The 26,940-nt window shown below is 41.7% G+C and overlaps 3 protein-coding genes across 6 annotated transcripts; 2 read left to right on the forward strand and 1 right to left on the reverse strand.

Annotated features, from left to right (window-relative positions):
* Window positions 1-10,098, forward strand: bicd2 (bicaudal D homolog 2 (Drosophila)). Its single transcript, XM_058374276.1, has 9 exons — window positions 1-521; window positions 3,999-4,211; window positions 4,347-4,499; window positions 4,599-5,018; window positions 5,099-5,389; window positions 5,475-6,131; window positions 6,366-6,517; window positions 6,973-7,201; window positions 8,775-10,098. Exons 1-9 carry the CDS (start codon window positions 288-290, stop codon window positions 8,775-8,777), a joined length of 2,352 nt encoding a protein of 783 aa, XP_058230259.1. The 5' UTR covers window positions 1-287; the 3' UTR covers window positions 8,778-10,098.
* Window positions 7,196-26,013, reverse strand: ninj1 (ninjurin 1). 2 transcript variants are annotated; one of them, XM_058374281.1, is made up of 5 exons: window positions 25,853-25,871; window positions 25,706-25,804; window positions 19,334-19,574; window positions 18,875-19,050; window positions 14,982-17,893 (listed from the first exon to the last, which is right to left on the reverse strand). In XM_058374281.1, the coding sequence occupies exons 2-4, from the start codon at window positions 25,763-25,765 to the stop codon at window positions 18,908-18,910; spliced, it is 444 nt and encodes a 147-aa protein (XP_058230264.1). In that variant the 5' UTR covers window positions 25,766-25,804; window positions 25,853-25,871; the 3' UTR covers window positions 14,982-17,893; window positions 18,875-18,907. The 2 variants fall into 2 exon arrangements, with proteins under 2 accessions (XP_058230265.1, XP_058230264.1); XM_058374282.1 differs by lacking the exon at window positions 14,982-17,893 and adding an exon at window positions 7,196-7,937 and having other exon boundaries at window positions 25,706-26,013.
* card19 (caspase recruitment domain family, member 19) lies at window positions 10,839-14,984 on the forward strand. 3 transcript variants are annotated; one of them, XM_058374278.1, is made up of 6 exons: window positions 10,839-11,071; window positions 12,059-12,198; window positions 12,344-12,503; window positions 13,022-13,087; window positions 13,190-13,255; window positions 13,524-14,984. In XM_058374278.1, exons 1-6 carry the CDS (start codon window positions 11,020-11,022, stop codon window positions 13,634-13,636), a joined length of 597 nt encoding a protein of 198 aa, XP_058230261.1. In that variant the 5' UTR covers window positions 10,839-11,019; the 3' UTR covers window positions 13,637-14,984. The 3 variants fall into 3 exon arrangements, with proteins under 3 accessions (XP_058230261.1, XP_058230262.1, XP_058230260.1); XM_058374279.1 differs by lacking the exon at window positions 10,839-11,071 and having other exon boundaries at window positions 12,052-12,198; XM_058374277.1 differs by lacking the exon at window positions 10,839-11,071 and having other exon boundaries at window positions 12,052-12,198; window positions 13,022-13,255.
* Window positions 26,014-26,940: the final 927 nt, after the last annotated feature.

Raw genomic sequence — 26,940 nt, forward strand, 5'->3', positions numbered from 1 at the left:
GAGCTCAGCTTCGGGGTCTCCCCCTTCCCCTCTCCCGTGACACCGAGCAGACAGAAGGAAGGAAAATAAATAACAATCACAATAAAATACCACCATTACTGCTCACTATAATGGATCTATTGAAGCAAACCGGATGTGTAAGCTGGAGTCTGTGGTGTGTACTTTGTTAGGGATGTGTGTGGAGATGTGTGTGTTTGTGAGTTTGGTCATGAGAGATTAAAGGCGTTGTGAACGGGCTGGGTCCGCTAGGCTTGTAGTCGGCTCGGTTCGGGTGGAAGCAGGTCGGGATGGAGCAGGAGGGTTTTCCCGGTTCAGAGCCGATCCCGGAGGACGGGGTGGAGGGTCTCCGGTCCGAGCTCGAGCGCCTGTCACGGGAACTGAGCGAGACCAGCCGGGATAAGATCCGCGCTGCGGAGTACGGGCTGGCGGTGCTGGAGGAGAAACAGCAGCTCCAACAGCGCTATGATGAGCTGGAGACTGAATATGAAGCACAGAGACACGAACTGGATCAACTCAAAGAGGTGAGAGAAGACTACAGCACCACTGGGTTCAAGCGGTCAGAGCTCTGGAGTGCTAGACAATCACTAACACACACTATAACACTATCACACACAATCACACACTATAACACACACTATAACACACTATCACACATTAACACACACCAACACACACTATAACACTATCACACACAATAACACACAATCACACACAATAACACACAATCACACACAATCACACAATCACACACAATCACACACTATCACACACAATCACACACTATCACACACTATCACACACAATAACACACTATCACACACAATAACACACTATCACACACAATAACACACAATCACACACAATAACACAATTAGTCAATCCAATTAGATCTGATACAATTCAGATAGATAGATAGATAGATAGATAGATAGATACTTTATTCATCCCTAAGGTAAATTTAAAGAAAGAAATTTGAATTCATTTCAAATCAATACAATCAGATACAAGTCTAAACAATACAGAACAATCCGATTATATTTAATCCGATGATAAAAATAAAAATGTAAAAGAAAAATCCACCGCTTTTAACTGCAGCCTGTTTTAGGGAAAACTGATTTATATTCCTGTGTTTAATGTTATACAGAGCTGAAGTTCGACAATACACATTTGAAATATTGGCATTTAAAATATCAAGCAATTCTGATATTAATTAATTAATTAATTTATTTATTGTTACCCAAATGACAAGAGTTAGTGTTTTGTCAGTGTTTTGTTTGTACATGAGGAAGCAGTGGATTCCAGGAGAAGTTAAAAACACGGTTCTGTGTAAAAACCCTGCAGGAGAGCATTTCTCTGTGAAGTACAGGAGAACCCTTTCTGTAAGCCTTCAACCCCTAAGTATTCCAAAAAGCCTCAGACTGACCAACACCACGCTGCTGTCCCATGAAATGAGTAGAAGAGTGCAGAGTGAGGGGTCAGTAAATATAAAGCCCAGTGTGTCCCAGTTAAATTGTAGGAGAAAATGATTTAATGTCTGAACTTCCTGATGGGAGTGAAATAGTGGAGAAACATCAGAGCTGATCTCACACTGCTCAAACGAAGAGACGTGGAAATGAAATCACCATCAGCCTGATTTCACTTCCCTTTTGTCACACGTCTGCTTATGCGTCACAAAACACTGACACACACACACAGATTTGGAGTATTTGTGTGTATTACACTGTAAGTAACAGAGCGTAGAGGTCACGTACGGGTTTATGATGAACAGCACGAGCTGGGGTCAGAAGGAACTGCAGGATGTCTAGATCTGCTGGACACAAACTCCGAGGAATCAGAGGATTTCTCTGGAGCTTTTCCCCGTCACAACAGGCTTTGAGAAAAAGGTCATGTGACTTCCTTCCTGTGTGTTTATGAGGAAAAGCAGGATGTTCATATTCCCATCTAGTGGATTGGGAGTGTAGTGTGAGCCTCAGAACTGTCTGACTTTAAAAATCTCACACACACACACACACACACGGAAAAACTCACACACCACACACACACCACTGTAGTCACTCACACTCACACACAATGCTCACACAGACCATTATATTCACACACTACATACACAAATAACACTCACACACACACACATCACACAACTACACTCACACACAAAATATCTTACACAACTACTGCAGAGTTGTGAACTGTTACTCCTTCAGCAGCCACTGTGTGCTTTTTATTTTCATTTACTTGCACCACCATTAATGTCTCTTTTTCTTTCCTACTCATTATACAACCACTCCTTCATCTGTCTGTCTCCTGTCTCTCTCTATCTTTATTTTTGTCTCTGTCTGTCTCTCTCTGTTTCTCTTTCCCTCTGTCTCTCTCTCTGTCTCTGTCTCTCTCTCTTTCTATCCCTCTGTCTCTCTTTCTATCCCTCTGTCTCTCTCTGTCTGTCTCTCTCTCTATCCCTCGGTTTCTCTCTCTCTCCCTCTGTCTCTGTCTCTCTCTCTCTGTCTCTCTCTGTCTCTCTCTGTCTCTCTCTGTCTCTCTCTCTCTCTCTCTCTCTCTCTCTCTCAGTATTTTGTGAGTATTGTTGTGACTGTGTCTCTGATCAGAGCCGTGTCTAAATAAAAGGTGGAATCTGTGAAGGCTGTAAGAGGATCTGTGGTGAAATGAGGCTATAAAAAGCTCTGGCGCTGGAGCCGCTCTCGCTGATTTGCAGCATGCTGGGCCTCTCACACATGCACCAGAGCTTACAGTCTGATTACAGTGTGTGAGCTGAACACGTTACAGTTATTCTTCTGGCATGTGCTTTTCTCCAAAAAGGCGGAATTCAGTCTGAGCGTGAAGCAGCTGCAGAGTCTAACCTTCTGTCAGGAAACTGAACCACTGACCTTCTGCTCTGCTTTAACGCTCATCATCCAGAGTGGGCTGCTGTTTAAACAAAACTGAAAAACACAATCTTATTCAAGAAGATTTTTAAATGATCCAGACACAGAGCCCAGAAAAATATGACGTCCACCCATGTGTCCATCTCCAAACTGTCCATACTCGCTTGATTTCCTGATGTGTGAACTAACATCATTTCTCGTTATTTCCAAACGGCTTCAGAAGACAGTGTGTGTTTAAATCTAACAGTTCTGCCCCCTCTTGTAACCTCAGACCACTTTGGCTTCAGAAACTCATTGTACACTTCACCAGGGAGAGTGTGGTCCAGGGTGAGAGCTCCACCATGAAGACCTGCTGTCGAGATGGTCTGGAATATGATCTCCATCCATAAGAAGAGTCTAGAGTACATGTAGTTTGTTCACAGCTCTGCAGATGTGAAAATATTTCAAGCCTAAATCTATTTAAAGAAAGAGTCCAGATGTTTGAGGTTAAACAAGAAGATTTTAAGCTGAGTGGAGTGAGCTTCAAGTTCACGCTGAGAGGCCTTTCAGGCTGTGCTTAAGAAGATCCAGACCGCAGAAATACAGACGTGCATTTCTGGATTAAAACCACAATTTTCCTTTCAGAATGTTCTCCAAGTGATGACATAGTTTGGGGAACTCGGGGCCACGTTTGCGTACAGTTGTTTCAGACGGTTGTTATTTCTTTCTCTGTTCTGGCCTTTGTTGGTGATCAGTGATTGGTCTTTGATGAGACTGAGCCATTCTCAGCAGCTGTGATGTGTGTGATGTGAGACAAATTCAACATTCTCCTTATATCTAATGCACTGGACTGAAACCTGTGGCTTCGACACAATGTCCTACACAACCGCAGCAACATTCACACATCACATCTTGACAGAGAAACAAGATGAAACTGAGAATTTCTTTGCATTTCACTTGAAAACACTGGAGGATGTCCAGCCTCTATGTGGTCCATCAGGATGAAAATGTCAGACAGCACTTCCTGGTCAGGTGTCTATACGCTAAACACATGACTTGGGTTCAAAATAAATGTAAAAATTGACCTCCCTCCCTCTCTCTCTCTCTCTCTCTCTCTCTCTCTCTCTGATCCTGCGTCAGGCATACGGTCAGGCCCACTCCGCCCAGAGGAAGGTTGCGGAGGATGGTGAGAGTCGTGAGGAGTCCCTCATCCTGGAGTCGGCATCTAAGGAAGCATATTACGAGCAGAGGGTGCAGGAGCTGCAGGCCGAGCTGAGGCAGGCAAAAACTACCCTCGCTAGCACGCAGAGCGAGAACGAGCGCCTCAGCAGCATCACGCTGGAGCTGAGGGAGGTGGGTGAGAAATAAAAAGCATGATCACTCGTCCTGACCTTCAGTCTAATATGGTAGGTCATGCAGGTTTCCTGTAACACTATTATTACCCTTTATTGATCTCAACCCTTTTTATTTCTCTTCTCTCTCTGTCAGAGTGCCGAGCTGCTGGAGCTGCAGCGAACTCGTCTGCGTGATGACATCCGAGAGTATAAAGTCAGAGAGTCTCGGCTGCTGCAGGACTACAGCGAGCTGGAGGAGGAGAACATCAGCCTGCAGAAACAAGTGTCCACGCTGAAGCAGGGCCAGGTGAGACAAGGCCAAGCCGAGTGAAGTTTCTCACTTGAGTGTATGAGTTGATATATACGTGGTTTTTACATGTTTTTCTACTTCCTGGTGTGAGTGCAGGTGGAGTTCGAGGGTCTAAAGCATGAGATCAGGAGGCTAGAGGAGGAGGCACAGTACCTGAACAGCCAGCTGGAGGAAGCCGTGCGTCTGCGTGAGATCGGCGAGCGTCAGCTGAGCGAGGCTCTGGAGACGGTGAAGAGCGAACGTGAGCAGAAAGCGGCACTGCGCAAAGAGCTCACGCATCACATGACTCTGGGAGACTCTCTCCTCAGCGGCTCACTGGATGGACTCAGACTTAGCGACTCAAACGAGCCCAACAATGACGAGGCCATGCGCGCTTTTGAGAACGGGCTCGCGAAGATAGCTGACGACAACGACGACGATAACATTTCATCCATGCCGAAGAAGAGTCTGGTGGACGACCTGCTGAGCGAACTAAACATCTGCGAGATCCAGAAGCTCAAACAGCAGCTGCACCAGGTGGGTTCCCTCACATGCTGAACACTCAACACTCGATCCTCTGTTCTGCCGCTGAAGCTGTGTGTTTTTCTTTGTCTCAGGTGGAGCGAGAGAAAGTGGCGCTCGTCTCCTCCCTCCAGGAGTCTCAGAAGCAATTAGCACAGACGCGAGGAGCGCTAGCACGCCTGAGTGAAGATTTTGGAGCCACGCGACGCATCCAGGTTGCAAAGGACAAAGAGAAGGAGAAGGTAAGCGGCGAGGACGGAGAGGTGGACTATTACGAGCTGGACATTCACGGCCCTGAGATCCTGCGCTGCAAATATGAGGCATCAGTGGCTGAGGCTGGAGAGCTGAGGGAGGAGCTTAAGTTGCTAAAGGCGGAGCTTGAGGAGGTGAGACAGAGTTTACATAGATGATAACGTATGTCTTTGTTATTGTCCGAATTATGACAAACATCACGCTTTTGTTTTAAATCAGGTAAGGGTGGCGCATGAGGAGGTCCGTGCACGGCTGGAGAGCCAGGTGCGTGATCTCTCGTCTCAGGTGTGCTCGCTGGAGAGCGAGGGACGGACGGAGCGGGCACAGCTGGCACGGCTGCAGAGGGAGCTGGACGAGGTGAACACAGCTGCAGGCGAGACCCGGAGGACGCTTGGAGTGGCTCAGGATGAGCTGGCTTCGTTCAGCGAGGAGCTTGCTAACCTCTATCACCACGTCTGTGTGTGCAACAACGAGACGCCCAGCCGTGTCACGCTCGACTTCTACAGAGAGGGAAAAGACGGCAAAGAGGACAAGAATAAGAAAGACGACAAAGAGGTAACGCGAAAAACAGATAACGCGAGCTCAACCGAAAACGCCGCTAGACCTGCCTCGGCTTCTGTGAGAGACTCGAGGAAAGAGCCGATGGACGTGTGTGTCCTGGCCGAGATGATTCGGGAGCAGATGCGGCACCTGCAGCAGGCCGTGGAGCGAGGTACACAGCTGGCGAGGCAGAGGCTGGCACCGCTGGAGCTTGCCACCGTGCCTGATAAAGAACAGGCAGCCTGCATGGAGGAGATCCTCAAACTCAGGTCACTGCTGAGCACCAAACGGGAACAGATCGCCACGCTCAGGGCCGTGCTCAAAGCCAACAAACAGGTGAGAATCACAACGAGTCGAGTCTGGGGCCTGCAGAAAATTTAGCAATTCGGTAAATAATGCTTGATAAATACTGTGTTATTAATATTGTGTCATTAACAAACGTACTGTGAGTTATATGGTGTTATATACTACAACGGTCAGTATAGTCACTACAGTATATATGTATATATATGAACAGGTTGTACATTATTTACATATTACAGCTGATGTAACGTTTCCTATGTTTCTCAGACGGCCGAGGTCGCTCTCGCTAATCTGAAGAGTAAGTACGAGAATGAGAAGACCATCGTGACAGAGACCATGCTGAAGCTCAGGAACGAGCTAAAGGCTCTGAAAGAGGACGCAGCGACCTTCTCCTCCCTCAGAGCCATGTTCGCCACCAGGTACATGCCAAAACACACACAAACACACACACACACACACAAACCAAACCACAGATTAGATTAGACCAACACACTGAAAGGAACGATGTGCAGAAACATACAGAGACATGTTCAGTGTCTGAAATTCACTTCTTTTATTCTTACACTGGAGCGATGTGGAGATAAGCCGTGGAAGTTTATAGCCACCAGTTCAGGATTGTAACTAAGGTTGAACAATTATTAAAAATAGATTTAATTACATTCCAATTGACTATGAAATATATTTCATCTGACTGACTTGTAACGACTTTTAAGATTTAGGCCACGCCTCCTGTCTGAAATGAGGTGCTGTGAAAGAAAGTGATGGAGCTCCAGTTTGTTTTTAATTGTTTATAAACAACCTTTCTCTCTTTCTCTTCCTCCCTCTCTCTCCCTCTTTCTGTCTCTTCCTCCCCCCCCTCTCTCTCTCTCTGTAGATGTGATGAGTATGTGACTCAGCTGGATGACATGCAGAGGCAGCTGGCGGCGGCTGAGGATGAGAAGAAGACACTGAACTCGTTGTTGCGCATGGCCATCCAGCAGAAGCTGGCACTCACGCAGCGCCTGGAGGACCTTGAGTTCCACAACGAGCAGGAGCGCAGAGGAAGTGCGGCCGCCGCCTCGGCCCGCTCCAAAGGGCCCTTCTCTAAGAGCAAGAACCTGCACGTAAGTCCCACTCCGCCCTATAGAGGCCCTCCTCTGCCCCACGGCATTGTGGGTAGTCCTGTGGTGTTCTGCGCCTGAACCTCTTCACTGCTACCCCTGCTCTCATCCCTGACACCAACTAATCTTCATCTTCATCATCACTGCTTCATCACCTCACCTGTCTTTAGGCTCCACTCTCAGTCTCACACTAACCCTGCTGCGTCTCGCTGAGCCTCGTGCCGTGAGGAGCTTCACGTCTCGAGACGGCCAAGTTACCGTGGAGTCTTGTGTTGTTTCATTAACAGCAGTTCAGAATCTCTGTATCAGCATCTGTAACAACAGTTCAGTTTTTATGCTGATCTCAGACCAGTGGTGTTTCTTCTATAATCGTCTTTCAGTGCAGCCAGTGAGGTTCACTTTATTGAAAATTAATTTATTTAGTGTTATCATTTTAAATATTTGTTATTGTATTAGTACATTTTATATAAGAGTATTAATGTTAGTAGGAGTTATAGCACTTGCAGTATTATTATGTATCTATAATTTAGAATGGTATATTGTATGAATTCACCTAGTTGTTGGTAGTAGGTACTGTTTAGTCACGCAAACTAGATTGCTAGCATCCTGGTACGTCTTGTGGCTGATTATCGCGCAGTTTCACAGAAAAGGATAAGGATTTACTGATTTAAAGCAGCACATGGCAGCATGTAGGAGTGGAGATTCAGCCATCACACTGCAACCATCAACATCCTAAAGCCTGTAGCCAGAAAAATGCACAGAATATACAGTACATCAGACAGAATATATAATATATCAGATAGAATATACCGAATATCAGATAGAATATACCGAATATCAGATAGAATATACCGAATATCAGACAGATTCCACAGTATATCAGATAGAATATACCGAATATCAGATAGAATATACCGAATATCAGACAGATTCCACAGTATATCAGACACTACATCTCCTGTGGGTGGGGCTGTGTGCCTCAGCTGACATAGAGATCCACCTGATAAACTCATGAGCAGCTTCAGAGGCTAGAGGCTTTATTCATTAATTCATTAATCAATTTATTCATTAATTTTAGAGCAGTTTTACATTCCTTACACTGAACTTTGATGTTGGACTGGACATCAGTGCCCAGCAGCAGCTCTGACCAGCTACTTTCAGTAGCAGCAGCTACTTTCAGCTCTGAAAGTATACGTTTCTTCTTGAGTGATAGGAGGCGTCTCTGTCTGTGACATCACTCCGGTGCAGGCGGTACGTGGGCGTGGCCTTTAGAGACGTGGCTTTGGAGGGACTGCTGCACTCGTATGAATTTTATGAATTAAAACTCCAGCTAACTTGTGCCAATGCTAACCCATGTGCATGTCCACCAAATGTCCTTCATGTGTGTGTTTTCCTTGTGAATGGTTATTCTTTTAGTATAATATAATATAATATAATATAATATAATATAATATAATATAATATAATATAATATAATATAATATAATATAATATAATATAATATAACAGAGTGTTAATGTGATGTGTTGATGTTTATATGATTTTAATGATAATGTATTTTTAATGTGTTTCACAGTAATTATAGTTGCCAAGGAGAATTTCCCCCAAAGTGGCTTAATCCCTGACCGCAGACGTCCTGCCTTACACACACACACACACACACACACTATGACACTCGACTGCAGGCTTCACAGTATTCTGATTATCCACTCTTTTGTTTTGCGTCTCTGCTTTTTTATTACGTTTCTGTTTAATTCCACACCTTTGACACGTTCTGTGTAAATCTGTATATCTCATTTCCTGTGACGCCTTATTTTACAGTTGAAAGTCAAATGAAAACACGCACATACGTGACGGGTTTCAGGTCAGCAGAAGTCTGTGTGTAATTAAGGAGCGTCGGTTTCTGGTCGTTTTGCTTTTTCGTCCTAATTTATTCTTTTGTAATAAACTGAATATGCAGAATGTCCTGCAGTGGGAGTGATAAAGACGTTCATTTTTTTTATATATCAAACGGCGGACATGTTGACGCTGGTGATGTTGACAGAAGGATTGGAAATTTGGTGACTTTCCTACAAAAATAGATAGATTTTCACCTCCTTTTGTCAGCTACCTCTTTGTCACTTCTTTAATTGGATTTATTTAACAGAAATGATAATATAAGACTTTTTTTCTTTTTAAATAGGACTATTTTGCTCAGTTCAGAAGCTATCCAGGGAAAATGAACTGAGGAATGGTGTGGATGTCTTACGGTTTAAAGGAAAAGATGAGTAGTGTCTAGTGTATCAGCGTCGTAGAAAACAGTACATAGCTCACAAAAGCGTCGGCTTTAAGACACGAGAAACCAAATGCTAGTGACTCACGTCTCCGCTCCACACTGTGGCAGTTTCTTGTTTTAATGCGGTTTCGGAGGCACCCACGTCGACTTCCCCTCAGCTCATTTGCCACTGATCAAATCCCTGTGACTAAGAAAATCAAACCTACACTTCACCTTTCACACACACAACCAGCTCAGCTGTGAAAACACGTTTCCAGTGGAAGCACCTGAAGTGGTTACTGAAAATAAATGAATGAGTAATGCCATTGTCTACATCAACAAGAAAAGAAAGCAAGCTGAAAGATGCTCTCCTACACACACTCTCCGGCTGATGTTAGTGAGATGTTGAGCTCTTCCAAGTCATGAAGGGAAGTCGATGAGGCCCTGTCGAGAGCCGTATTGAAAAAACATTGTGTTTACTTCAGATACAGGAGACATTACAGTGTTTTCACATGTGCCTTTAATAAACAATTGTTTGTTTGTTTGTTTGTTTTATCAGCAACTTCAGAGCAGCAGTGTCCTCTGTTATTTCAGTTTTATATTCAAGTCATTTCTAACATGCTATTAAAGCCTGTTTAATACCACACACAGGACTGTGTCTCAGCTGTTGTTTTCAGATAACACAAGTCTAAAAATTTCCAGAAAGACTTTATAATGCAGTCGCTGAACTTTACTGTTTATTATATATCTCCAACATCTTTTAAGGATGTGACAATTTTAAGGACTATTCTGTCGCATAACACATTTTATATTTATTAGCTTTATATTGAAAGTTTATTTATTTTTAAAGTTTATATATATATATATATATATATATATATAAAGAAGCTCACTTCTGCCCTGAGACTTTTATTATTTGACTATAAAGTGAATTTTATTGCACAAATCAAGGGGAATTTTAGAGGCTGTTTGTTAAAACACACAAGAGCCTCACTTCTGACAAAATATATCACCATTTTATGAACCGTTTTAGTTTCTAAGCGTCTCTTAAAAGTTTTTAAAAAACTTACTAGGTAACGATAACATTCACATTTCACTCGTCAACTTCCGCTATGTAAGGTCTCTTTCGCGCCATTTCCGTTTCTGAAGGCGCTTTGGTACGATTTCCGGTATATGAGGTCATTATTTACAGACCTCAATATATATAATACGCAACATACATTGTTTATTTATAATCCTCTGGAGTTACTTGCAAACACTCTGTGCAAACTTTATATTTAAATTATATTGATTTTTTTTATTCTCTAGCTAACGGCTAACTAGCTAAACCGGAAGCAGCGTCCGTACGCATGCACGATAAGGCAAAGTAAAAGTTCACGTCGTGGACGAATTAATACTGAAACGGAACTTTGTGAGAGAGGTGAATGATGCTCTAGTGGTCAGTGGATAAAAACAAAACAATAACAAAAACAACAAAAAACAAAGTGACTACGCTACTACTTTTGTTTTATGAAGCTTAACGCCTGCTTTTTCCTAAGTGACGTCCCTGACTCCGCCCCTGTTTAGAATGTCATGGGAGTGCCAAAACAAAGGGCAGGACAAGGGAACCAAGATGGGAGGTTAGTGTTAAAATGAGCACTTTTAGCTCAAATTATTACACTTTATCTTATGATCTAAGAGATATAAGTGACTATTAGAGTGTTTCAAATTATTCCGTTTTATTTTTTGTGATTAAAATCTCCCCTTTGAGCTGAATGAGCGCTAATGTATGCGGGGAATTTACAGTAAATTACTACATTAGCTCATATTTTTCCTAGGAGACTTTTACACAAGTCCCTACACTTTTGCTAAAAAGAAATATTAAAAGTTGCTCGTTTTTCTTTTAATCAATAACAGAAAAGTCACTAAACTTTGACTTGGGTTTTGTGCAGAAATGCACTATTATAATCCATGTAGACAAACCTGATCTGTCAGCTGTCAAAAGTTTTTTATTCTTTAAAGAATCAGATTTCAGGACATGAGAGAGATTTACTCACATTAACTACTGAATATAACTGACATCATCGCTTTAACAGTGATATATTTCCACTAATAAACTAAGAAATAAATCCTCTTATTCATCTGTTTTCATTCATCATGCGCCCTCTTGTGGCCAACCACGGAACTGTAACTTGTTGCATATTCTTACATAAATTACGAAGCTTACTATTTTTTATTTCTTTTCTGTTTTTACAGTTTGTAAACATATAGATGATGCAGTTGAAATACTCGCAGTTGCTTCGATGTTAAAAATACACACAAACCAATTCAGTAACACGAGCAGATTTACCAAAACAAATCAGATTACAGAGTGTGTTAGACTTGATCAGATTAGTGGAGTGGACGTAAACACACTCTTCTGCTTGTGTGCTCAATAATCAGCACCGGGAATCTCACAGCACTCAGGGAGCACTTCCTGGGATTACTGAAGTCATTGCGAGGTTTGAATGTGACCTCACAGTGGCATGGTCACTGGGTGCAGCTCTTTAATCACAGAGCTTCTGGTCAGTGCTACAATTTAAAAAAATCCACTTCCTTATATGAGTTTTTTCCTCTCTGAATGTCAGACAGCTTTCTAGAGCAGTTAAAGGCAGACAGCTGGTTCCTGAAGTCGGACCGGCGCCTGGACACCGAGCTGGTGGATAAAATCATTCTGCAGCTGAATAGAATCCACCCCCAGATCCTCACGGACAAGGAGGCCACCAAGGTGAGACTGCGGGGCAGAAAACGTCCAGAAATAACAGGTAGACGTGTGTGCTGCCTCCAGAGCCCAAGGGGGAAGAGAATGCCTGCCGAGGGCGTGTCCAGGCGTGGCCCTGAGTTTACGGTGTGTGTGTTTGTGTGTTGGACAGTTTCGAGATCTGGACGTACCCACATGTTTGCGACTGGCCGAGCTGCTCACACACCTGCAGGAGAAAGGAGAGGAAGCGTGCCGAGAGTTTTACCGTGCGCTTCACCTGCATGTGGAGGAGGTGTATTATAGCCTCCCTACACGCCTCCGCCGCCGCCGGGGTCAGACACACATACGCACACACACAAATAGTTTCTTAGCCCCTGGCTATAGGTCACTACACTCCTCAATAACCAGCATGAGGTCAGGAGAATGCTTTCTAACTGCTACACTATAAAAACATTCACTGATCTCAGGAACTCACCAGCAGAACTGATTTAGATCAGTAACACTCATCTGGTACAGGCTTGTGGGCGTGGCCTGGCCAGCCCTTCTTGTCCTTGTTTTAATTGTGGAAAGGTAACACGGTGTTACAGCTTCTGAGGCTAAAGCCGATTAAACGCACATGAAATGATGAGTGAATCGGACAACGATCTCTGCTACATCCTTCCAAGCTTTATTTGTCTTGTCACGTTTCTGTACACGTGAATCGACTGTCGCTTTGTCACCCGATGGTGTGAGCGCTGGGGAAGTGTTCCACAAATACTCATGACACAAGTACCAGTACCAGTCTAACAGACAGACACTATATTCTGCATGAATTATGAATCATTTACCAGTGATTCGTGTGATTGTGTAGAATCTGCTGATCCGGTGCTGAGACCCGCCTTCAGACCCACTGAGAGATACACATTAAACCAACAGGGTGAGCTGCAATCCCTTCTGAAGACAAGAGATACACGTGATTCTGTCCATCCTGTGTACTATACTGATCTCTCTCTCTCTCTCTCTCTCTCTCTCACTGCAGGTCCTCTGTTCTTTCTCAGCTGTTTCAGTGCGGCTGTAGGAGCAGCGTTACTGTATTATTACGGAGGTAAGCGCATTAATCTCGTTCAGTTAAATCAGTCTGCGTCTGTCCCGTCAACACAACACGATGCTCAGCTCCATGCAGGGATGAAAGACTCAGATTCAGTCAGTCAGTCTTTAATCTCTGATTAGACAGCAATCACGTCGCCAAACAAACCCATTCACTGGTGTTTAAATGTCAGTGCTTCTCTTTCCTTTTCTAAGACTATTTACAGCTTTTGGAGCATCATCTTATTTACCACTAATCCAATTTTCTCCTGTGTGTGTGTGTGTAGATGTGAAGGCAGTGTCGGGTTCGAGCAGCGCTCTGGGCTTCGCCGCTCTCAGGTTTGGGAGGAAGATCCGGGAGGTTCTGATCTGGTACACAGATGACGGGCGGGGCCGATAACCTGGCGCTCTCCCAGCTGTTACAGAGTTTTACACTATAACATGACGCTCCGCTTGCCTGTAAACGCACAGCAGGTTTAAAGTGCCTTACCTTTTTTTTTTTCTTTTTAAAGGATCAGTTACATACCGTTAATGAGATGAGGGAACACGCCCACAGCTGTTTAAAACTCCTGTCCTTTTGCTTAAGGCTGTAACATTTTCCACTACAAAGTTTTTATTTCTCTCCGAGTGTGTGGAGCTCAGACTGCCGTCACTGAGGCGTGTGTGTGTGTGTGTGTGTGTGTGTTTTTACACTGACAGGGTCTGTAAATGACTATGTGTGTTAGAGCTGAGGAAACACTGCAGAACCAGACAGAACATTTTGAATTGTTACACCAGTGTGTCTTCACAGGGACGTCCATGTCCACTAATCTGTGCCTAATTTTTAATTTGTTCAGGTAAAAAAAGGCACTAAAAAGCTCATGATGCTCCAAAATGAGGTGCTGCTGTGGACATGTGACAGAGAGACAGCTTAAAAAAATATCGATAAAGTTTTATTGTAGACGTTTTAAGTGGTCATCGCTGATGTGGACACTAGCTGGCTGTTTTATCTTCCTCTACACTACAAGAACCGAACTGAGACGAGTCGGTGACCCTGCGCATGGTCCGAGGAATCCCTCGAAACCTGTCCTTTCCTAATTCGAATGTCACTTTGCCGCAGCATCACTGGCTAAAAAACCCTGCATGCTTTTCTGTCAGCAGTGTGAGTATGAGGATCATATAATATATAATGATACAATAAAATCTGAGACAGAGACAGAGCTGGAGCCACATTACTGACTCGGAGCTTGTCCCAGTGAACGCGTCCTCCATCTGAGAAAACATCAGGCCGCACAGCTACACGTCCACACGCAAGCGGCAGCAGCAGGGGGAAACCACACGGTGGCGCCATGTGGGCATTTTTAACTTAAAACCCACACTAAAGTGCTTATTAAGAATAGTAGACTTTATAAAACAAATCTGTTCCAGCTAGAACACTAACCTGTGACAATCCTACAGAACAGCTCTGGCTTTCAGTACTGCAGGCTGGACTGGAAAAATGAGAGCCTTAGACTTGATGAAAGCATTAAGGTTCTTCCTCTAACTTTTTCTTCTTCCTCAGCGTTTTAATATAAACGAGGCATTTGTAAGGTTTCAGCTTTGACGTAATGCTTTATATTTTTATGAAAGTTTGTTCAGTCTCTTATGCATTTCAGTTAACCGCTACAGCTGTATACGGCCGTCACACGTAACACTGTGCCTTATCTTGTCTTTTTATTTCTACCAGTTTTACAAAAAAAAGAAAGAAAACAATAAATCATCCAAATGTCTGTTATCATTTTTATTTATTTTTTAAATCAATTTTCATTTTTTATTTTAGTAAAAAAAAGAAGAACTACACAGTGCTATAACAATCATTAAAGTAAATAAGTTTACTGATTTGGTTTCTTCATAATGAGACACACACGAAAGTTATTTACAGAAAAAAACCCAACATTCTTCAGCTAAACAGTTGCATAGAGGAGCTGAAATGAAGGCAGCAGGATATTGAACACGTCTCCTGACCACTAGATGGCGTCAATCTTCAATATATCAGTATTAATACTGTTTATTTATATTTAATGATACACAACACAGTACAAGCAAGACAGAGGCTACGTCCCAACCAGCTCTCTAGCGCCCTAGCTCAGGACCCTGTGACCCTGATGACTCAATATACAGCAACATTCTCATTCCCTCAGTCCCAGTCCCAGTCCCAGTCCTTAGTCCAAACCCAAACACATCAAATATTTCAGCTTTATAGGTCACATAAATCTCTTACTGTACTCAAGATGTGTTTCTGACACTCTGCTTCAAGGTCAGAGTCTCGCTAGTGGATTGTTTCAAATTATAAAATACTTAAAAGGTCATTAGACTCGACAACAAACTCTATATAAAACCTATAAAGATTAAAAATAGCATAAGTAATCACTCTCATGAGAAATAGCTGCTTAGATTTGCACAGGAAGCTGGTCCCAGAGTTTGTCCGCTGGTTTTTTCCAAGCTGAGACGTTTTAGAAAATATGATGTCATTTCCAGTGAGAGAACACAGCGGGCATTGTGGGATTGTTTAGGGAGTGAACGGTCTAGTGAACTTTAATGGCTGACTCCCTGATCAGTGCCCTGACTACTGAACTAGAGAGCTGATCCAGACTCGCCCAAGGTCTTTAAACAGGAAGTGATGTCATTATATGTGCTTAAATGAACAATAAGAAAAAAAAAAATTAATAAAGGCGTTCAATTTCCTTCATGCTGAAACACACACCATGATGAACTGGAGGTTGGTTGTGGGCTTCGGTGCAAAATAATTATTCCAGAATAATCAGAAGCCCTTCGAAACTGTGGGTCAGATTTATTATAATGTTATAAACTGGATTTTTGCTGGAATTATTCCTTTAATACTCAGAAGGTTTTAGACTCAGTTCAGTGTTAATCTTAAAAGACAACGTTATGAAGAAACCACCTACAAACTGGCTCTTACACACACACACACACACACACACACACACACACACACACACACACTTTATATACAGCTCTGGAAAAAAATAAGAGACCACTGCCCAATCTCCAGATTTGAATCCTATTGAAAACCTCTGGAATGTCATCAAGAGGAAGATGGATGGTCACAAACCATCAAGTAAAGCTGAGCTGTTTGCTTTTTTGCAAAAAGAGTGGTATAAAGTTCCCCAACAGCAATGTGAAAGACTGGTGGAGATCATGGAGCCAAAACACATGCAGATCGGGTTATTCCACCAAATACTGATTTCTTAATGTTATTTAGCCAAAGCATTAACACAATTTGTTTACAAATGATTTGCATTTTGTTTTATTTGAGTTATTAAAGCTCTGCAAATACTGTATGATCTTGGGTTATTTTGATGTGTTGTCATTTCCTTTAAATATACGCTCTAAATAACAATAGTTATATTTTGTATTTAGGAGAAATATTGTCAGCAGTTCACAACAAATGAAACAAAACTGTTCATCTCACCAATACATGAAACCAATACCTGGAAGAAAAAAACATAAGAAACTGATTATTTTGCAGTGGGCTCTTATTTTTTTCCAGAACTGTATATTATATATATATATTACTTTGGTTTGAGTAAACAGCTTTAATGCATTAAACAATGATGTACTAGTGAGATAAACACAAGTGTGTCTGCGTGTCTGAGCTGAAATTAAGGACAGAAAGAGAAGAATCGGACAGGAATGAAGCAGAATAATAAATAAAGGTATGTGTGATGGTCTGGGAAAACCTTTTGTAAGACAAATGAAGTTGCAGCGTTTTTAAAAGTGAAACCGGAGAAAATAACGTGAAGATTTCATTCGATCTCTGATTACAGACTGAATATTTTAAGGTTAAAGTCTGTTTTGCTACGACATGGAACTGTCCAACATCTTGATTAAATTGAGTCATTTACTCACTGTGTGAGACACGCAGCAGACTGAGCACATGCAGTGTGGGTGTGTGTTTAACTGGCTCTCGGCAAGAGCAAAATTCATCGTCATTAATAAAATCATCTCCATGTCGTCAAAGTTGAGGTGTCAGATAATGTTAAAGGCAGAAAAAAACCCCAATTCTGAACAGAAATATGTGAAATAAGGTTCGTGTTAGGTTTGTCTCTGTCCATTAACTGCTACTGAATTTTCTCCGTTAAACTGGGGCGAGTCGAATGCAGATGATTCATTAATGCTGATTCATTTCATTGTGTCACTGATAAATAAATGCTGCAGTGTGTTCTCCGTTTCTAGGACTTTGATAAAGGCCAGTGTTTTTAGCATCACTGTGAATATCACTATACATGGTGTAACCAGTCATCGGCACATGCCTACCATATTAACACTTTAACACTATAATACAGTTCATGCATTTCATCAAAGCAGTGAAAGTTTTTCTCCCTGCTGTTTTGGTGATGATTGTGAATTGTTTCGAACCCAGACAGCATCGTGTGTTGTTAACAATAAATCCCAAACGCACTCGTGATCACAGTCACGTGAAAGGTGAAATCTGACCAGGGAATTTTCAGCAGACGGTTTGTACAGAATCCTGGTTGTGTTGTTGGTCTCTGGCAGTCGGCGCTTGTCCACTCACTCGTACAGTCAGGAGAAACGTCAGCAGGTCTGGTGATGGTGAAAACGTCCCCCATGGTTCCCAGAACACGAGTCACCCTCAAGTTCTCTTACAGCCTCAGACCTGGGAGGGATTTTCATGCTGGAATCAGTCTCAGACGATCTCGAAACACCACACTGAGTTTTTTTTAACCATGTTTCTTTCTGCTTGGTTGTTTTCAGAACACCAAAGTAGCGTGATGCTGGTGCTGTGTTTACACTGAGGTCCGTATCTCCACAAGCTTCAGCTCTACACTTCAATTCTGTTTAGATCTGATTCCTAGCCTAAAGTCTTTTTGGTGACTTTAGCTCCGCCCCCTGACATCTGAGCTTATTTAACTAGCATGCAAATGACGCACAAGCGTTACGACCTAAACAACGAATACATGTAAATCCTGTTCAGCACAGGTTCAGATATTCTCCCGGATCCTGCTGATGTTTGATACACTGCTTTCTAAACCACATGTCCACAAAAAGCCAATCGGATTTCAGCAGGCTTTTCCCAGGCTCAACTCTGGGGGTTAAACTGGACAGAGTTGTCCAGTCTGACCAGTCGGGTGTTTACACATCAGCAGGCTGGAGTTACAGCACGAAGCCTACATGTGGAGTAATGCTTGGACCCCGATGATCGCTGCTTGTGGCATTAGTCTTTCTTTATTTTTTTCAATTTTATCTTTTGAAATGCTACCTTTTATTATTGTTTATTATTATTACTCATTATTATTATTCAATTTGTTTAATAAGAAACAATATAAATGTATTTTTTCATGAAAATATTGCAACAGTGTATGGATTATTCGTAAAAAAAAAAACCCCAAATGACCAGTTGGTGCTACAGGATGCAGCTGTAAATCACCAATCCTGTTCCTGACCAGTGTTATTTTAGCGTTTTTGTAAAACACATCTGGTGTGTTGAATCACTGACATGTGGCTTTCACAACAGTAGATGCTTGTTAATATGCAGCATTTTCATATCCTCACTCTCTCACATCATCTGTGTACTCACTTCACGTTTACAGTGTGCCTCCAGGTGTGTGTGTGTGTGTGTGTGTGTTAGTGTGTGTACCTGGTTTGTGTGTGTGTGTTTTCTCTGTGTGGATCATGCTCCGGTGTTGGGTCTCTGCACGCCGAACGCTGTGATGAAGATATTCACGACGACGATGATGAAGACGAGGGACGTGGAGATGTTTTCCAGAATGTTAAGCTGGTAGTGTTTACTTTCGTCGTTCAGATTCCACTTCACTAAACAACAACGAGAGAAGACACGCCAGAGAATTAACAAACAATAACAAACATTAACAAACCAGAATGATGATAAACTCATGTGTTTCTCAGGGTTTGTATTAAACTGATTTAGTTTAGTTTCAGAAACACGGGAACAAAAAGTATGAAAAACGGTCTATCTGTGTGTGTATCTGACTGTGTGTGTTTTATTTATATTTATATATATATATATATATATATATATATATATATATGGATATATGCATATGCTTGTGTGTGTGTTTCTGTGTGTGTATCTCACCGATGAATATAAGCAAAACCCCGACGATGATCTGCAGGATGAGTGAGATGCTGATGAGTATGATCAGTGGGATGTAGAAGCTGAACCCGGGGCCCTGCTCAAGCACGGCCTTCAGCTGAGACGCGTTAGCCATCAGCAGCGCTACGTCCAGCATGCTCTCCGCCGCACTCTTCTTATTAGCATAGTGGTTCATGTTGAGTGGGGGCGACATCCTCCTCCTCCGGTATCCCTGTCTCGAAGTCTGAACACACACACACACACACACACACACACAGAAATACTGTTATTACAGCATCCTGAGCCTGGGTGATGAGCAGTAATTACACTGGGATAAATAGAGCATCACAGAGGAAATGATGTAAAAGAAGCAGACTGGTGATTTAAAGTACAAGACCTACTCTTACAAGACATTTAACATCTGGAGGACTGAAAACATGATGCCTATGATAAGGAAACACGATCATATTCATCACACAAAGTTTCAACATTTTCTTAAACAGTTTATCAGCTTTAATAGTTTAAAACTGTCAAAAATGTTTTTTTCTCCTTTTGTTCAAATAAAATTCACAGTCTATGATTTATGCAACCTCCTGATTGGGTCTTCAGATAAATGAATAAACAATGGTGTAACTATTGATATGGTGAGGTTTTCTGTGAGGAGGTGTTTGTGCATCATGTCTGTAAGTGAAGCTGGAACTTTAGGATTTCCGACATCTTCAGATCAGAAGGCTTTACACCTCTCTGCGGTTTCAGAGTAACATGACAAGCTGCATGCTTTTTTTTGTTTTGTTTTATGATCTTTAAAGAAGCTGGTGAGGAAATGTTCATAGCTGCGGTCACGTATGTGAGAACGGGAGCGATTCCACATCATGTAACTAGTCATTCACTGGTTATTCAATTAAAATTGTAATAGATGGTGAATTGCTGTGGTATAAAAGGAATAAAACCTCCTGCCTCGTGTCTGTGTTGAATTCTCAGGACTCTACTGAGTATCTAGTGCACCCTAATACATTCTGATACTTTGAAAGCTTTTTACAGTTCTGAGATCAGTGTGAAATTCCAGCCACAGGATGCTGTGTGTTTTTCCCACAAAGGAAATGAAACTAAGTTCAAGGTTTACTGCAGGACATCTTATAAGCAAGTGCGTGAAAGCAGAAGGATAAAGGGTCACGGAGAACTGGAGTGCGTTTCCTTCCTCATATTTAACACTCATGGTGGACGTGATAGCGATTATGGAGCATCGGTGGCTCCACTGTTAAGGCCAGGAGTCCAAGCTCCAGCAGCGCCAAATATGACACTGTCCGGCCCTTAAACAAGGCTCTCTGCTTAGGGTGGACCCTGCACTCTGACCCTAAAGCCTTAACAAACCTGGCATATGTTAAAAAAAAGGAATTTCACTGCCATGTACATGTGAGATATAAAGGCCACTTCTGTCCAGCATATCTGTGCACATCACTCCCCACACTGTCCAATCAACAGCTTCCTCTTTCTTCCTGAGCCCTTTTAATGTTAAAGTATTTAACTTCTCTGTTTCTCCCTGTAGAAATGTTGCACCCTTCATACAGTCAAAGTCTCCACATGAATTGATCAAATGCTTTTTTTTGGGGGGCGGGGAATAAAATATTAAATGACCTTGATACACTTGCTACCATACTGAAAGAGTATCAGGTACATTACGTTTAAAATAAACATGCTCGCCCACTTCCACAGGAAAAGCAAACACAAAGCTTGTGAATAACTTAACTATGGGTTTCTGTCAACTTTTTTGATCTGGAAATGGCTGCGTCTTATTATTGCAGCACTTTTTGTAGGTTGTTTTCCTGTCTGAAATGGCTGTTAGGAAGTGTGGCTAGTCAATGTGGTCACAGAAAGTGGGTTATGCTCAGATAAATGGCATCAGAAGGTCTGGGGTTGAAAAGACTCTGCTTTTATAGAACTAAACTATTCACTTTTTCACCGTTTACTCTTCTAACCTGATAAACCAAGCCTGGGAGACACAAATGAAAACTTGTCTGGTGTCACCTGTATCAGGTTAACTTTTTAATTATCAGTGTTAGTCTGCCGTGTGAGTGTAAGTTTGTGCTGACATAAAATAAAAAAAAACCTTTATTTAAGTGTGTTTTATTCTCTGTTTTATAATTACTACATTACATTACATAAAGAACTCTGTTAAGGTTTTATGTTTATTTTTAGCTTTCATGGAACTGGAATCTGGTGAACTGAATTATGGGATTGCCCTAGGGATATGTTTGTGGCTTCATCAAACTGGTGAAGAAACTCTGGACAAAAGACCTGTAAGCATATGTGAGCTGAATTAACCCAGTGAAGTGCAAATACTCAAACACACATTCATATCACCGTAATCAGGTGACCCACTGAGTTTTCTGGGAAAACAGGACATAGTTCCAGCTTTGCCCTCAGTGCAATGCAAGACTATAAAAAGGGAAACCACAATACAATACCGTCAACGTGGGAATCATCAGCAGAATACAAGACACCATGAGACAGCTCTGAGAGTCTTCATGTTCTCAGTTTGACATCATCAGGTTAAAAACACCTTCATCTAAGAACAGCTGGACATCTGTGTTGAGTTTGTTAACATGATGGCTAGAATGTACTGGAATGGCCTCATCTGTGTTTATGCAGCTTCAGCAGACTGAAACTTTATTCCCGGAGTGTGCCAGGACAGTCGGGTGGAGCTGAGTCTCTGCTCACAAACGAACCCTTGTGTGGGAAGGCAGGAAAAGATAGAGACTCAAGACAACATCTTACTCTCTCACTCACTCACACACACATCCTTACTCTGACAGACTCACTTATATCTGGATGGTGCAGTGTGTGTTATCTTCCCTTTCCTCATATCAGTCTTCTGTCCTACACTGGATCTGTCCATCTCTCTCACTCTCTCTCCCCTCACCCTCTTCGTCTCAATGTCATGTGTCACTCAGATCTCTAGAACATTCTACATTCAGTCTATTTATGGCTTGCAGTTCTACCACGCGCTTGTTCCCTTTCTTCTGAGCAAAACAAATCAGGAAATTCACGTGCAGTCATGTTTCTGTGAAAACTGGAACTACAGAGACTTTTGTACACAATGCATCACACTTCATTTTTTTTCACTGCACCCGTGTTACCTGACATAATGGTATCATACAGGTGTGTAAAGAAGTTGGTGAGGATAATAAAACATCACTGGGCATTTTCAAGGAGCATTATCCATAAAAGGGCGGCACCGTATGCTGTTTATAAATAGTTATTGTGATATCGGCCATAGCAGTGGGTCAATGTGTGTTTCAAAAGAGTGAGGAACTGAAGAGAGATATTCACTTCCAGCCTTGTGATGATTTTAGGGCTTGGGAAATACATGAGTTTAATCTGAAAAGTTAATCCGGATATCTGTGTGACTGTTTGACCAACAGATTACCTATGCTATTTTTTTTTATCTCCCCACATGTCCTGGAAGAAGGCTAGTCACGGCTCGCATGAAGTATAAAGTAACAACATGGCTCCCCAGCGGCTCAACAAAAAAAAAGTCCCTCCTAACATCCAGCACAATTTTCAATCCTTATAATACCTCACTTATTCCTTGCCAAGGGTCATACAGTCCTGCTCCGTCAATCACAGCGAAACTAGCCAATCAGCTGTGAGCTCATGCATGCAGTACAGGGTGGAAAGCGCTTACCTCCAAGTGTCAAAATATCACCAGGAGGTTCAACATCTAGCCTGATGATGTAGCTGGAACAACCACAAGCTCAATGCTCTCAAAAGCACAGAGATGCACCTTCCTTGATCCTTGATGCCCTGGGAACTATGGGATCTCAAATATGAGGTGTATACATCAACCATCAACAAGAAAGCTCAGCAAAGGATGTACTTCTTACCTACACTGTCATCTTCCAAAATCATTCATGAGATTATATATATATATATATATATATATATATATATATATATATATATATATATATATATATATATATATATATATATATATATATATAAAATTCTGTTTACAAAAAAAAAAAAACCTGGAACACTTCAGACCAGAAGTTTACTGGACCAGTATAACTATTGGTGGATCATGTATTGTACCTAATAATGAACTGATACTGAATGACTGTCACTGCCTCTTTTATGGATGTTGGTAAAAAAAGAACCTGTTCAGACCCTTTGCAAGATTAATAAGTTTCAGAATGAATGAACTTTCATGTGACCCCAGACTAGAACAGCAGTGAGCAGAAGCACAGGACTGAGCACGTGAACCAAATGTCTTTCCACAGTTACCTCAGTTGCTACTGAAAGTGAAACTCACGCTGATGGCGAGGGGGGAAAGTCGAGGGATTTCTATTATTTTAACATTCACAGTCATTCCGAGTCAGCTGACGGGAATTTTCCTACCTTGCTGTGGCTTGGAGTATTTGTGGTTAACATTAACACAGTGTCTGTCAATCATTCTCAGATGTCCTGAATAAGAGTCAACAGGAGAAAGGAGACATGAGCAGATGGACATTCCAGGCCTAGCTTTAATTCCCAATCTTTCTTTACAGCTTCTTTTAGATCAACTTTTAAGCTCAATCCTTTTACAGCACTGAGGGCTGATGTGTACAGATGTACTGATTGTACACACTGGTACAATAAACTAAGAATGAACTTACTAAGTGGGCAGTCTGAGACCAAATTTTAACCCAACTTTTTTTCTGGGTAGGTTTGGGTGTTACCACAGTGTTCAGATAGTAGGTAGTAGTGGTCAAAACTGAAAAATCTGTTAAAGCCATATTTAAAGTATCTGAAAACCGGACACTGCTGACCAATGGCTTTTACCTTACACCCCATCTTTGAGAGACTTGAAAGATTAGAAGGCAGTTTGTCTTGTGCTTCACTTTGTATGAAGGGTCTAGACTCTCCAAAACACAAGTGCCAGGATTCTCTTTGTAGTTTACACAATCCACACAAATGACTGTGTTTTCAGTGATCTGTGAAGTTGATCAAATTAGCAGATGACGTTACTACTGGTCACTGATGATGATGAGTCAAAATATCACCAGGAGGTTAAACATCTAGCCTGATGGTGTAGCTGGATCAACTTCGAGCTCAATGTGCTTCAAAACACAGAGATACACATTAATTGATTTTTTCTGGAAACTACAGGATCTCAAATGGGAGGTCAAACCCGTAACAAGAAAGCTCAGCAAAGGGTGGACTTATTACCACAGTTGGCAAAGTTCCATTAACTCAAAGCTAAACTGGTGCAATTCTATACTAGCATTATAAAAGGCAACCTTATGACTTCCATCGGTAGGGGGTTTGGTGGCGTCAGTGTGAAGAGGAAGTCGTGACCTCTGAGAAAATCTTCCGCTGCATCAGCCAAAGACTTGTTTATCAACAGGACAAAGAGCAGAGCAGAGAAAGCAATTCCTCTTCCTAAAAACTAAACTGTGGACCACTGAAGCACTTTCTTACCACTGGTACTTTCTCTCATTAACCAGATTTCAGTGACACTACAGCACTCAACTACCAGTAAACTCATATTACATTTCAGTAGAAATAACTGTACTCTAACACTATAATTATTATTAGTAGTAGTAAACAGCAAGTATTACTGTTAATTAAAAATACTATTGCTAATTTAATATCGTTATTAAAATATATAGCTTAGCTATTATTATTATTTATTGTCCATTATAAATTACATAAATTACAACCGAGTCAACCAAATTCTGCCGCAAATGTAATATTTGGATATTAGGATATAAAAGTGTTGGATAAATAAATTCTGATGACAAACTCCTCTCTAGCTGCTCCCCAGTTTCCATACAAAGGTCAGTCTTAAGCTGGGAAAAGAAAGTTAAGAGCTCTGAGGATTTCTCATGTCTATTTTTTCTTAGTTTAGTTCATGGTAATATACATCATGTGAAGAAAAGGAATTTCACTACAGGATATAAAACAGCTTTGTTGTCATCATCATCATCATCATCATCATCATCGTTGCTGTAATTAGAACTCCTTCGTCAAGCTTGTGGTTTATTACTCATATTAACAGTTCATTATTGTTCCACAATAATCGCGCTATCTGGTTACTGTAACTATAGCAACACACACACACACACAGTCTGTTCACAATAGACGTGTCACACAATACACATGTGAAACCGAACAATGAAATAATTTTGGACTTCACGGTGAAACTCGCTGGATAATCGCTGATTGTGCCGCGTTTGTTCAAAACACTGACCGGAAGTACACATGCTTTGGCCCCTAACATACCGCGTTTTTTTTAAACACTATTTTGCGTTCTAGGACTGTTTCTCACAGTGGAAAAGAAACGTTATTCGGAATAAGATGGCTATTTAGTAACCTGAAACAATGACTAACCTCTCCGTCTTCTTTGTATCTGTCGGCATCTCCGTTCATCTCCATCGTTTCAGACGCCATGACCGTCGTGTGTGTGTGTGAGAGAGAAACAGCGACTGAGTGTGTGTGTGTGTGTGTGTGTGTGTGAGAAACAGCGACTGCGTGTGTGTGTGTGTGTGTGTGTGAGAAACAGCGACTGCGTGTGTGTGTGTGTGAGAAACAGCGACTGAGTGTGTGTGTGTGTGTGTGTGAGTGTGAGTGGAAAGTGAATGAATTTTGAGCTGAAGTTGAGCTGCTAGGCAGAGGGTTGGGTTTCAGCCTCTTCGTTAAACCCACAGAGACAAGATCCTCTCTCCTCTCTCTCTCTCTCTCTCTGTCCTCCTGCAGATGATGCAGATAAAAAACAAACAAACAGCCAAACAAGCGATAAATAAATAAATAAAAACACTACCAATTTCGACACACTATATATTCAGTGCGGAAGTGTGCGGGGAAGGAGTGAAGTAGAGGAGAAACGTTTCCGCTTTCGAGAAAACAAGAAGCAATAAACAGCACAAGTGCAGGACTTTTCACTTTTAGTTACAGCGTTACATCAACGCTACATGTGTTTCTTTACTTTAGCTGTTAATTAGGTGTAATTGTACAGGGGTGGACTACATGTGAAGGACAGGCGGAACAATCAGAATGTAATAAATACCTCATCTCTCACAGACTTTATTATATTCTTGTTAGGAGCCACATATTCCGTGATCTCTAGGTGTAGGAACGGCACAAACTCCCTTCATTTTTACCTGGAAACCTTTTAAACCATTTAAGCAACATAACTGGACTTTATGTAAATGATGAAAAGTCCACCTTATGCAGATTCCCAGGTAGAAAAGATCCCCCTGATGGTACCATCTCAGCGATGATGAAACCTTCAGGGCGCATTAATGTGAAATCAAACCCTGGCCAAGAATAAAACCAATGATGACTAATGAATTTCACATGGACTTTGGCTTCTACCGCCACCTCCTGGTGGCTCAGTATAAAGACGTGTAAAGACAAATGCATCTTCATTCTTCGTGCGCTTTACACAAACTGATCTAACACACTTACATACAGACATATTAATCTGTCATTCCCATATCTACCTGTATAACACACTTGATCTAGTACTTCTGTAAATCTTGTGTAAATACACACCACTGCTTTCTTTGATAGATAGATAGATAGATAGATAGATAGATAGATAGATAGATAGATAGATAGATAGA

The sequence above is a fragment of the Hemibagrus wyckioides genome, linkage group LG21 (assembly GCF_019097595.1).
Source record: "Hemibagrus wyckioides isolate EC202008001 linkage group LG21, SWU_Hwy_1.0, whole genome shotgun sequence".
In the NCBI taxonomy this organism is placed as follows: Eukaryota; Metazoa; Chordata; class Actinopteri; order Siluriformes; family Bagridae; genus Hemibagrus; species Hemibagrus wyckioides.

Coding starts and splice junctions, on each gene's coding strand:
- bicd2 (XM_058374276.1), top strand. CDS start 288: ATGGAGCAGGAGGGTTTTCCCGGTTCAGAGCCGATCCCGGAGGACGGG. Junction 522..3,998: donor AACTGGATCAACTCAAAGAG/GTGAGAGAAGAC, acceptor ATCCTGCGTCAG/GCATACGGTCAGGCCCACTC. Junction 5,390..5,474: donor TAAAGGCGGAGCTTGAGGAG/GTGAGACAGAGT, acceptor GTTTTAAATCAG/GTAAGGGTGGCGCATGAGGA.
- card19 (XM_058374277.1), top strand. CDS start 12,052: ATGTCAGACAGCTTTCTAGAGCAGTTAAAGGCAGACAGCTGGTTCCTG. Junction 12,199..12,343: donor CGGACAAGGAGGCCACCAAG/GTGAGACTGCGG, acceptor TGTGTTGGACAG/TTTCGAGATCTGGACGTACC. Junction 13,256..13,523: donor GTTACTGTATTATTACGGAG/GTAAGCGCATTA, acceptor GTGTGTGTGTAG/ATGTGAAGGCAGTGTCGGGT.
- ninj1 (XM_058374282.1), bottom strand. CDS start 25,765: ATGGCGTCTGAAACGATGGAGATGAACGGAGATGCCGACAGATACAAA. Junction 19,575..25,705: donor GATACAAAGAAGACGGAGAG/GTTAGTCATTGT, acceptor GTGTGTGTTCAG/ACTTCGAGACAGGGATACCG. Junction 19,051..19,333: donor GGTTTTGCTTATATTCATCG/GTGAGATACACA, acceptor GTTGTTGTTTAG/TGAAGTGGAATCTGAACGAC.